At 33.9% G+C, this 12,732-nt stretch overlaps 2 protein-coding genes across 3 annotated transcripts in view; one reads left to right on the top strand and one right to left on the bottom strand.

Annotated features, from left to right (window-relative positions):
• The window catches only part of LOC109840534 (autophagy-related protein 18b), a 13,016-nt gene extending 3,299 nt beyond the window's left edge, over window positions 1-9,717 (top strand). For both annotated transcript variants that reach the window (XM_020409210.1, XM_020409208.1), the window contains exons 5-10: window positions 1,415-1,506; window positions 6,537-6,649; window positions 7,630-7,749; window positions 7,840-8,099; window positions 8,192-8,251; window positions 9,255-9,717. In XM_020409210.1, the coding sequence (XP_020264799.1) occupies window positions 1,415-1,506; window positions 6,537-6,649; window positions 7,630-7,749; window positions 7,840-8,099; window positions 8,192-8,251; window positions 9,255-9,396 (787 nt within the window). In that variant the 3' untranslated portion in view covers window positions 9,397-9,717. The remainder of the gene's footprint in view (window positions 1-1,414; window positions 1,507-6,536; window positions 6,650-7,629; window positions 7,750-7,839; window positions 8,100-8,191; window positions 8,252-9,254) is intronic.
• On the bottom strand, window positions 11,801-12,732 carry LOC109843251 (5'-nucleotidase domain-containing protein DDB_G0275467-like). Its single transcript, XM_020412181.1, has 2 exons — window positions 12,380-12,732; window positions 11,801-12,184 (listed from the first exon to the last, which is right to left on the bottom strand). Exons 1-2 carry the CDS (start codon window positions 12,704-12,706, stop codon window positions 12,155-12,157), a joined length of 357 nt encoding a protein of 118 aa, XP_020267770.1. The 5' UTR covers window positions 12,707-12,732; the 3' UTR covers window positions 11,801-12,154.

Here is a 12,732-nt window from a genome sequence, read left to right as displayed (position 1 = left end):
AGTACTAGACCCCCCCCCGCACCCCCCCCAACAATTTTTTTTGAATGATTATCAATTTATCTGGAAAACCACCCTAACTAACTTTCTAATTTTATCAGAACCCCCCCTAATATTATGGTGGTTTAGGATTAAAATCTCAAAGTTAAAAGAGAGATTGTTCTGATTAACCCCTAAATCGGAAAGCGGTATTTTCTGATATTTTTGAAAGTTAAGGGAGATTCCTCTACATATTATCCGAAGTGGTTGGGGGAAAAACATACCGGTGTTATCGGATATTTAGGCAAAAACAACAATATTGTCTCGTAGTAAATTAATTAATTTTAATACGATCATAAATTATACATAATACACATATATGTTAGGCCGTGTCCCTATGTTTTATCTTCTCAAATTTGCCGTGTCTCGTGCACGCAGTAGTATGTTGCGCGTTACACCGTACCCGATTACCGATTACGTTCTGTAACGCACTCTTTCATGTAGTAAAGTTCTTTAGCAATCATATAGTTTTGGGCAGCTTGAAGTTCACATTATTTAAGTTTTCTGAGGTTAATTTCCTCTCTTAATTAGTCCTCGCCTTGTTGAACCTTCATGAATTATTAGTTTCTCGATCAATTTCCATAGCATGCTAGTATTGCATTCTAATTGCTTTAATATGAGCGGTTCAATTTTTTGTTGATATGAGCTCGTCACTTAACTAAAGAATCTTTTACTCGCCTGCTAACCTAAAAGGGGTTGGGGTTTTCTATTTTATTTTATTTTATTTTACGGGGGGGGGGGGGGCAAAAAACGTATCTCGAATACACAACATACATATGCATAGCCTTTCACACAGCGTAAACACGTCTGCTTGGATGGTCTCACCCCACCACTCCCTCCCTCTCCTCACCCAACAAATTCTTTTTCTTGGCGTATTTTTTGGCCGTGGGTGGCGTGGGTCACTGCTACGCAATCAAACCAGAAATACGGTCCAGTTGGACAATAAAGGTGGAAAAAAGATAAGTTGGCAGATCGACCCGATCCATAAGTCTCTCTGTCACAGATGAGGATGTTCGTCCTGATTCAGTCTCAAGTTCACTAGATAACAAATGATCCATCATAAATAATATGAATGGTATGTTATGTGTCTTGACATACTCCTGATACTGTGATTTTCACCTGCATGTATGTTTGCCTAGAGTCTTGACCTCACAGGTCTCATTAAGGAAATGGAACACCTTATTACTAATCTGTTGTGTGCATTCTGGGTGTTATTATGCTGCATGTTTACATTCTAGAATTTTATTTTTCCATAAACTGTTTAACATATTCCTCGTTTATGATTTGGTTCCTCTTCGGGAAATATTCCTCAATAATATTGAATGCTTCATGTTTATGATCTAGCTGCATTGACAACAATTAATCACATGAACTGCAGGCTTGTTGTTGTATTGCAGGATAAGACTTATATTTATGACTTCAACAGCATGACTATCCTGGACGTGATAGATACTGTGCCAAACACCAAAGGTAAAGAGAATTAGCTGATGTTAACGATTATTCTTACAGAATTTCTATAATTAACTTATTCATCCTATACATCTTGGCTGGAGTCTTTTAACTTTGCTGGGGCCATAGAATGCATAGGTTTTGTTGGATAAATAATGTTTTACATGTGATAGTTCTTTGCATCATAACCGGAAGTCTTCTGTTATGCTGTTTCACAATCTTAATATTGTTCTTTATTTACTGTAATATGTATACAGCATATAGAGGAGCTTTTGAGTTCTATATGTTTATGCTGTTTTCCCTAGTGATAACGGAGGTCACTTACGTGGGTCGGCCCTATCTTGTTTATCCTATCTAACTAATATACTGGTAATAAAGTGAGGTTACATAAATGAGCTTTTGTAATACATGTTTAGATAAGGCTTCTAGTTTAATGATCTATATATACAAATTAAAAATATATCCAGTGAATATATGTATCGATAGGTGACACAAGTTTGGACTTAATATGAAGTTGTTATGGATTATGTGTTGAAATATATGATTACTTGATAGGCTGGAGTTTAGGCTTCACAAGTTATCTTGTCAAAGGAATTTTTGGCCGATTATCATGTGCCTCAATTTTATACTTGACAAATAATTGTGTTTTATTCAGTGCGAGATAGGTTTCCCTCCTTTACATATAAATAATTTAACCCCATACTGATCCATGAGGGTGATGATTTTTTGCTCCTCAATGATGATGATCCGGGGAACGGAAAAGCACCAGGAAAACATCTGATGAATAGTACCCATAATCAATAACCTATGTACAGTAACCTCAGAACATTATTTTATTTTGCTTTTTTAAAATAGGAGGCAGTGGCTTAGTTTAGGAGAGAGATGCAAACGATAAATAAAGATATGAGATAACTTTGCTAGACTGGCTTCACACACATCTAACCTTGGAAATTATGGCTTCACGCCTAAAGCAACTCACATACTTCGAAATTTTTTTTTTCTAACCTCTTAATTTTCATTCATCAATAGCCTAGTCATCATAGAGGATTACATCTTATTTATAGAAAAAAACTTAATACTAAAGATAACATCAAATCCTGAAATCTTATCTAATAAAACTAAAAATCAACATAACTAAGTATTTAAGAAAATTATCTAAAAGATAAGATCTCAAACTACTCATTTCCTATTAACTAAAATAAAATCTCCTAAAATATGATGAGACAAAATTCTAACTATATTACTAAACATTATCAACCCAATCTTAACTTGTCCTGCATCAAATCTCTAGTTGTTGGAGAAAACTCAACCTCAATTTTATAATGGGAGAGTACAATGGCTCCTTTCGCTGGTGGGAAGAATTCTATCACGAATTGTAGTATCTTCAGGATGAGCTATAAAACTAGATGTTTAGTAGGTGGCGATGGATCTGAAATAACAAACTCTATTATTAGATTATTACATATTGGTGGTATCTCGAATTGCACTTCAAATTTTGGATCTGTGTTTGATTCGAGCTCACAATTTGGATTACTTTCTGCTTGGATTCTGGTTCGAGATCCTCATCAGGCTCTTGCTCCAGAATTGTTTGATATACTTCTGGCTGCAATTTAGGTTCACGTTTTGGGTTGTCCTTCTAATTTACATCTACTTTTGGCTCACGTTCTTGCTTGACCTTTGGTTCTTGTCCAGTCTCCAATTTTGCCTTTGGATCTAGCTCTGGTTTTTAATTGAACACCGGTTCAGACTACAAGTTGACATCTGGCTGGAGTCAGAATACTAGTGTTGGTTTTGTTTCAGTTTTTGGGAGAAATAATAATATCTTCTAGTTGATCGACAAGAATATCTCTTAGGGGTGGTAAATGATCGAATCGAATACTAAGACGTTCATATTTATACCTATTTAAAATTATTGAATTCGAATGCGAACTCTAATATTCATATATGGAGGTTTTCGAATTTGAACTCGAATACTTGGTATTTGATAAATATTCATGAATATTCATGAATACTTATTGAATATCAAAGTACATTTGTTCCGCTAAAGAATTTGATTTTAAATAGTATTTAAATTTATAAATAAAAATTGTTCCTTTATAATATATAATATATGTATATTTAAATCAAAAATTTTATTAGAAAACAGATTTAAGATTATTTAAGTCTTAAAAGCAGTACATAAAACTTAAGTAGAATTGATAAGTGGGTTAAAAATATGACATCATATGCGCACTGATACAAATAATAAGTGATCAAATTTTAAACGAATATTTGATAGGCAAACAAGTCGAATATTCATCTGGTTAAATTCTATTTGTTAATAAACTCGAATACTAAAAACTATTAGTTTAGTGGTAAATGAACTACGAAATCGAATATAACTGAATAGTTACTCGAATAATTATCAAACTATTTGTTTATTATTTGGTTCATTTCCACCCCTAATCTCCTTTTCAAAAGAAATTTCATATGCTTGCATAAAGCATAGTTGAACGATAACCTGAATAATTTCGAGACCACCATTCTTGAGCTTCTTTCTTGAAGCTACACTTTGCATACAAGTACTTTTGCATTTCGGAGATTTCATAAATAAGAAATGTATCCTTCAATGTAGACTTCAAAATCGTATAGCTCCTCATATCCATCAAAGCCATAAAAATAAGATAAAGTACCAAACTTTAATGGATTGAAATTTTATTGTTGTGAAGGAGGAAGCGGATATTTACCCATAATAACTATGGACCACATGAACTTGCTTTGATACTAATTGACAGGGAATGGATTCTGATTGAAATAGAAATGTCATTGGAAAATGGACCGGATGATCGCTGGAAGATGAATAAACAGTGCTGGTAAACAGTAACCACTTCACAGTGTCAGAAATATAAGATAAAAAATAAATTAAGATAGACCGGATTTACTCACAACATCTAACCTATGAATAAATGACTTTACATCTTGAGGAATCACTCCAAAAATCTCACATAACCATAATTCTATTCATCAATCACTGTTTCTTGTCCTTTCCACATGGACTCATGGAGGATACAACTTATTTATAGAATAAACTTAACACTAAATATAATATTAAATCACTAGAATCTAATTGAATAAAACTAAAAATATTATCCTAACCAAATATCTAACAGAAAGATATAAAATGATACTCTCCAACTTCAAATTCCTATAAACTAAAATAAAATCTCCTAAATAAAATACAAACTAAATTACCAAATAAAATCAACTCAGTCTTAACTTGTCCTGCATCAAATAAATTAGGATAGACTGGACTCACTCAGAGCATCTAACCTATAAATAAATGACTTCATACCCTAAGGAATCACTCTCAAATTCTCACATAACCATCATTTTATTCATCAATGTCCTTTTCTCATGGAGGTTACAACGTATTTATAAAATAAACTTAATACTAAAGATAACATCAAATCACCTAAATCGTATCAAATAAAACTGAAAATATTATCCTAACTAAATATCTAACAGAAACGTCTAAAAGGATAAACTCTCAATATGCAGATTCCTATCGGCTAAAATAAAATTCCTAATAAAATCCAAACTAAATTACCAAATAAAATGAACTCAATCTTAACTTGTCATGCATCAGTAAGCGAGGATTAAAATTGACAAAATAGTTAAGTAGAACTTCCTGAAGTTATGCCTTTTAACCTTTGTATCTTTCTAAAGACATGCTTTCTTGAGAGTTTTTGCTCCTTGTCAAACTTCCAGAGTGGAAATGGTATTATCATGATTATTCTTCACGAACTTCCTCTCCTTCAAGGAGATGGGAGTTGATCTTAGTTAGATCTCTCGATTTGCTTAATTTTTACTTGTAGAAATTTAGAGGTTAGGCTAGAGGAAATGACTTACTATAAGGTCTCTATTAGAGGATATATCCGTGTGCTGCATAATTAGACGCAACAATGATGTAGATTGCCACTTTTTGAGACGTTTGGATTATGCAGTTACAATTTGAAGACCTTCCTAATAGGATCATTTTGAAAATCTAAAAAATTGAAGGCAAACAATGAGAGACTTTTCACACCATATTTTAGGGGCTAAAAACTAATTTGAGATTGGTTCAAAAAGAGGATTAGCTATTAGGAGAGCATACCAATCTCCTTGAGTTTTGATATAATGCATAAGATATGCCTCTGCAATACTTGATCCCTCAAGTTTCTGTGGTAACTGGTAACTGCTATGGAGGAGAAGTCAAGCATTAGCACATTTGAACTGTCTTTGAGACATCATTCTTGTCCTAAATGACTAGCAGCTACCTTCTAAACTATAAGACAAGTTTTGCATTCTTTACTGTTAGTAAGGTAAGGTCGATGATACAATTCAAACCATGCCATAAATTGTTATGATGATATGTTTTGCAAATCAATTGTTGTGATCACTGATTAAGAATTATTTGCAATTGACAGCAACGAAGGAAATCATATCTTGTAGGAGAGCTAACTATTGAAAGGCGAAACGTTTAGGCAAGACTCCTACATGAGATGAATCTCTCTAGTTTAGTGATATTCATATATGTAGGTGAAGTGGTTAACTGATTATAGCTATGGATTGCTAATCCGTAAAACTATCAAAGATCTAGTAAGGTGGTCGGATCAGTTGGATCAAAGATCTGAGATGAAAGTAAAGTATAACTGAGGAATGATAGAGTATGCATCATATGTGAATGCTGTATTGAAACATCCAAGAAGGCTAACCTGAAATCTTCTAAGCTATTTTTGCTATGTAATAGACACATGTAAGTGATTTGTCAAGCTCTGTCCCTATGATGTTGGACTGCATCTTGATTGTGTATAACACTATTCTGTCTTCATTTTATAATCTACTGGTATTATGTAAAATCTTTAGATGTTTACTTGAGCACCATAATGTTCTTGCTTTAAAGATTTCACTACGCATCTTTATGTGGAAAATTTCCTGGGAATAAAGATAATTCATTAGAGTTTAATAACTTTTTGACATCTTTCATGCTTCTTCATATTCATAATAAACACTGACATAAACTTTTGTTCCAGGGCTTTGTGCATTTGCTCCTAATTCAGAGGGTTGCTATTTGGCTCTTCCAGCAAGTACAACCAAAGGATCTGCTTTAATATACAACACAATGAAGTTGCAATCATTTTGTCAGGTAACTTAACCCATGCTCGGCCCCTTTCCCGCGCATGCAATGAAAATTCACAATAATGGTAAAGTTACTTGGTAATTGGTATCTCCACCATGAATCTTGCAAACTTAACATCTTTCCTCTGCCAGTTCAAAGACAAAACCTTGGTCTTTGTCATTACTTTGAAAACTCTCAGAATAAATTATTATGTAGTTTTATATACTTAGCAGTATTTATAACTTTATATCCATATCCGTTCTATCCTGGGGAATTATGTCAAATCACATTAGTTTCGCCAGCTTACAATTTGAACCTTGAAGCTTTTGCTCAGCAGTTTTATAATCAGTTTGGTTCTTGTTATCTTTCTTTTTGACAGATTTTAGCTAGTTGCGGTCACACCTGATAACATTGCATATGGCTGTAGCTTAACATTCCTTCAATTTCGGAATTTAAAACGTTGCAAGAAAACAAGAGTTTGTGCCGTAAGTTTTGTTGACTTCACCAGATAAATTTATTGCCAACTTTCATATAGATTTCTTTTTCCCCTCTTTTTAGTTTTGGGTTTTACTAGATACACACACTCAAAGGCGAGCAACATTCATAATGAAAAAGCTCTTGCACATCTGCAGGGAGGTTGTACTACTGTAATGCAAGTGTAACTTTTTCTTATTGCAAAAAGCTGCTACTCAAGGAGTTTTTTTAGGCTATTATGAAATCTTATTGTCATTCTTTACTATGATGGTCTAACTCCCTGCTTCTGATTCTCTCTCTTATAATTCACTTCTTGCAAAATAGATGAGTTTGGGTCTTCTCGCTTCATTTCCAACCCATCAGTTTGTGCCTTATTCACTTCGTGTTCATTCTGACAAGTGTATCATCTACTTTATCAAGCTAAACTAAAAGATATTTGTGAAACAAAATACTATTTGCCTTGTTTCCCTTCATGTATGTCAATTTCTTATCTATTTTTTTTAATTTTTGTTCCTTGGTGACATTTGCAACAGATTGATGCTCATCGTTCGCCATTGGTTGCCATAGTCTTCTCATCAAGTGGCATGTATCTAGCAACAGCTTCAGAACAAGGAACAATAATCAGAGTGCATCTTGTTTCACAAGCAACACAGGTATTAAATAGTTGACATATCTAGTACGTGTTTTAAAGTAAAATTTAAAGTTGTGTATTAAACAATCTTATCTTGTTGTTTCTATTGCAGTCATATAGTTTTAGAAGAGGAGCATACTCTTCAACAATCTATTCACTTTCTTTTGGACCATCAATGGAACTTCCAGATGTTCTTGTGGCTGCTAGCTCATCAGGCTCTTTGCATATCTTTTTTCTCGGATCTATGATAGATCACCGGACTCGAAGATCCAATACATTGCTTGGTTCAGTGATCCCTGACTCAATAAATGAGGCCTTGGAACCTGCTTATCATCATGTCATTCATGATGTTGTTCCTGTAGGAGTTAAAAGGTGACAAGACATTATTATTGTTTCCTTTTCAGCTTGTTCTGCTTGTCTCTTAAGTTTCCTTTTATAACGAGTCAATTTTTCATGTGAAGCAGTACCTTGTTGATACACAGCGTAGACAAAAGCTTAAGTGCTACCAATGTTGGATCTTTGAGGTGAGAAGTTTCCTGCCAGTATATTCATTAAGTACTGGTCCCCTACAGTAAATGGTTAGGTGGTGAATGAAATAACGATTTCTTTTTTGTGTTTTTGTGTTTTTGTTGTTTTCTTCTCATTGTCAATTATATCCTTCAGGCTTGTAAATCCAATACTAAGAAAATTCCATGACAGACACAACAAACTCATGTAGAACAACTAGTTAAATATACCATGATGTATGTTACCTAGAAACCATATATCTGTAGAAATTTATATAATTGGGATTAAGCATTAGTAAAATGCTAAACTGCCTTTTCTTTTTTTTCGACTTCAACCAGAGGTGGATTAATACACGTACCGAATCCTGAATGCATTATGTGAGGGTTTTATGTATCACATAGGATCCCACATATTGCTCCCTCTCAAGTCTTATGTTCGAAAGTGTAGTTCAACTCGCAAGATTCTTTACTTGAAGCAGTCAATGTTTCGTTTCAAGTAAGTAAAAAGGTTCATTTTCTTAGACATAAGTTTTTTTTAAAAAAAGGAAAAATGGTTTTTAACATATCTACCCCTGATATTTGGTATTTCGAGAAGTACCTCAAAATAGTGCTATTTGTTTACCCCCAAATCAAGTGAAGATCACTAGTTTACCATTCTATCCAACAGTTGCTGGTTTATCAATCGAATAGGAAACTATTTATGTTTTCCCCTCTTCTTTCTCCCCCTACGACCAAAATCTCTGATGAAGTTAGACGACGAACCATATTAATATTCCAGACTAAATGTAAGCTTATTTTACTATGTCTTCTCAATTTCATAGTACTTAGAAATTTAGAACTCTAATGACCTAGAATTCTAATGTTGTGCTGAAGCCGTTCTTGATGCAGATCTCGTCATCTCTTTTGCTTGGGTATTCTATTATCCTGTTAACTACCGTTACTTGAAGCTAGTTTGCTCCTTGCCTTGTGCAAAATGTATAATGTTTTAAACATCCATTTCTCTTTTGTCTCTTCTTGACAGGGCGTCTATATTCGTCATCACTTACAATGGATACTTCCGTGAGTACAATCTGAAAACCACTAAATTAAATGGATCGGTGTGGAGCTTGGAACGGGAATTTAATCTTATAGATACAATAGACGAGAGGGACCATACTGACTGAAAACCATGAGAAGAGATTTTAAGTTTTCATCTTCAATTTGACCTCAACTTGCAGTCTTCTGACAAATGCTTTGGTGGCTGATGCCCTGTGCTCTCAGAGTGCCATATTTTGAAAACAGGACGAACTGCAGATAATATCAACTATGTTTGTCCTGGATCCCAGAAAAGAAGATGCATACTCTCTGCATTATGTGATTTTTTACTGAGATGGCGTATAGTTATGTAGATATTTTCTCATTCTACTGTTTAACGCAAGACGTAACAGATTATTAGTTTACGACGACACAAGAAATGAAATAAAATTTGTATAGTAAAAGGGTTACTTTGCAAGTACATGTTTTCAATTGTTTGAGAGGATTCTGAAGTAGCATAAAGTGCAATTTACCAAAGTTCGTCATGGAGGGTGGCTAGTCGCCTATATTTGACATTTTCGTTTTCATTTGAGTTGTTGAGAAATGTTTATACTGACCAAACTATGAGCACTATCATGCAATTTTCTACTATGCATCAACCAAAATCAAAGGTTTTAATGTGCAATGGTATTAACCTCAACTACTGGGTTACATTTTAAAAGAATTACAGTTCACACTTTTGGTTGGTTGGGCTTTTAGCATTTTGTGGGTGTCCCAGGACCTATGGAAAAAGAAGAAAGGGAGGTTTGAGAGGGATATGAAGATTCTTGACACGTAATTCTTTTGGCGTATAGGATGTAAAGTACCGTATTAACTTCAAATCTTTAGCCTGACTAGAACAATATCTGTAATAAGTTTCAAAGTGGATGCAAATATAAATGAGTTCATTTGAAAATTTAAAATTGCAGGTAACATGGATAGCTCTATCTGCTGGAAGCTTGAGGAACATCTAACACAGTGCAACAAAGGATCAATATTTTCAACGAGAATGCTACCAGCAAACACAAAATTCACTGAAGCAAGTAGCGGTCAGAATCAAATATCTAGCTAGAGCTCCACTTTTCCCTCTGGACTCTGGTTTTAACTGTTATATTACTAGCAAGATGTGAGTTACTGTTGCCTCGCACGGTTCCAACTGTATTCAAACTTCAGTAGACGTGTAGTTATACTAAGGAGTTGTTGAAAAGCAATTACCAAAATTGGAGAATTGTTGTTGCCAGCAAATTAGTGGTGCATTTGCTTAGTGATACTTTAGGATTAATTATACAAAATCACCACAACATATAGTGGCTTTTCGGAAGACCATAAAAAAACCCCATAGAACTAGCAAAAACTATAGTCGTTTTTTGGGGAATCACCGCAAATTTTTTATTTTTATAGAAACATCATGAAAATATGCATCAATAACAAAGTGCCACCAAATTTTAATTTTGCATCTATATTATGTTAAACTAAATAATATGCTAAATCCCTAAACGCCCTCATGGTAAAACCAACCAATCTATTATTATATTTTCTCAAACCAACAAAACACCTGAGCTCCGTTGATGATCCAGATGCTTGGAATGTTCCAATATGACTCCCACTATCTTGGGTTCGATTCCCAGTCACCTCATTATCCAAAAAACAAAAGAAGTCGTTATTCCCCTCTAGAACTTTATTAACTCGCTCAAAAAATTCCTAATTCACTACAAATATCCCCACTCACCCTCTCTAAAATTGTCATAATGGGCATTTATGTTATTAAACTTTATTATTTAACAAAGTAATGATGTAAATTATGACTTGGTGGGACTTAGTAAAAGATTCATATTTTCATGTCTGTTCTATAAAAATAAAATTTTTTGGTGGTTTTCCAAAAAACCAGTATATTTTGTGGTGGTTCTATGAAAATAATTTATGGCTGTTCTCAAAATACTATTATATTTTGTGGTGGTTTCGTATTAAAAAACCTAGTCAGAATATCTTATTACATTTTACAACAAGTATTTCCCAATCTGTTGAAAAAATATCATCAATTTGAAGCTAGCAACAACTTTCTAGATTTAATCCATTTCATTTTTACCACAATACTTTGGCGTCGCCATGACATCCAAGCATTCACTTCATCAGAATCTTCCCATGGGAGAACGCTGTGAAGTACGTATCCATGGTTCATGAATTACTACATCAGAATCTTCGCAAATGGATACAATCTTAGAGATAAAGGATATTACATGTGATGCTGAATTAACAACTCCCTTTGCCTTTCGCATTTTACAAATCAAATAGACTTATAAAAACAAAATATGTAAAATTGTCGAGATCACTATGTCGGAGCTAATGGAATACAATCAAACAAGAAATTGCAGCACAAACTGGCTTACAAGATTGTCTTTCAAGTGCTTTTGCAAAAATAATAAACAACTACGTCAAGAAAAATTTAAAGATTCCTTTACGTTCAAACCCACTTTGGAAGAATTCCAGTTAACCAATATAATGATTGCGGTACTATATCACAAGACTCTATTTTCATCCTTTTATGACATTTTTGGAGGAGCAGAATCCACAATTGCTACAGAAGTCAATATATGACAAGTGACAACCCATTCACTATGAATGAATTATTTACATTTGTAATTTACGATACATGCCGAGAAATGTGGCTGTAATCATAGGCAAAAAAGGGAATACAAATGAGGAAAAAGATCATCACGGGAGGAGAGACCAAAAAGTTAATGAAAAAAGAATAAATGAAACGGAATGAAAATCCCATACAAAACCATAAAAATTATTGAACTGAACCTAAATCAATCTGTTAGATTGCGCCTGTGTAAATCTAGTTCTTTAGCAAGGTTGACGACGATACTAGGGTGTTTTGAAAAGACTTGATGGGACCTATAAAACATGCCAATTGTTAGATGTTAGAAATTTCAAAATTTCAATGAATTTAGAAGAACACATATTTCAAAATTTAAACATGCAACCAAATGCAGGGAAATGAAACTTCTTGACGATAGCCAAGACAAGGAAACTAGAGGTCCTTATAAAAGAATAATGAAAATGTGATGTACCCAACAACAACTAACTTACCTTTAGATGATGTGGCATGATTTTGATATCAAATGGTACATGAAACCATGCCTCCGGAGGATACAACAAGAAGTTCTCAGGTTTACTCGTATATACATCCGCATACTGATGGATATGATAGGCAAATGCTGATTCCTGACCAGTATCCGTGAGGAAAGTAGCACCAAATGAACTATTAAACATTCTCCTCATATTGGAACGACATTGTTGTCTTTCCTCATTCAGTTCATTTAATAAAGCATCATAAGCTTGTCCCCTTTTACTAATGGCTGCTATAGAATGGAATTTACCAAGTATTTCTTGTATGATATGAAATTTTGCCTGCATCCAATAAAAGTAGTGGAAGGTATCAA

Source organism: Asparagus officinalis, chromosome 5 (genome assembly GCF_001876935.1).
Source record: "Asparagus officinalis chromosome 5, Aspof.V1, whole genome shotgun sequence".
NCBI lineage: Eukaryota > Viridiplantae > Streptophyta > Magnoliopsida > Asparagales > Asparagaceae > Asparagus > Asparagus officinalis.
Note: the sequence above shows the minus strand (reverse complement) of the source record. Positions and strands in the feature narration are given on the sequence as shown.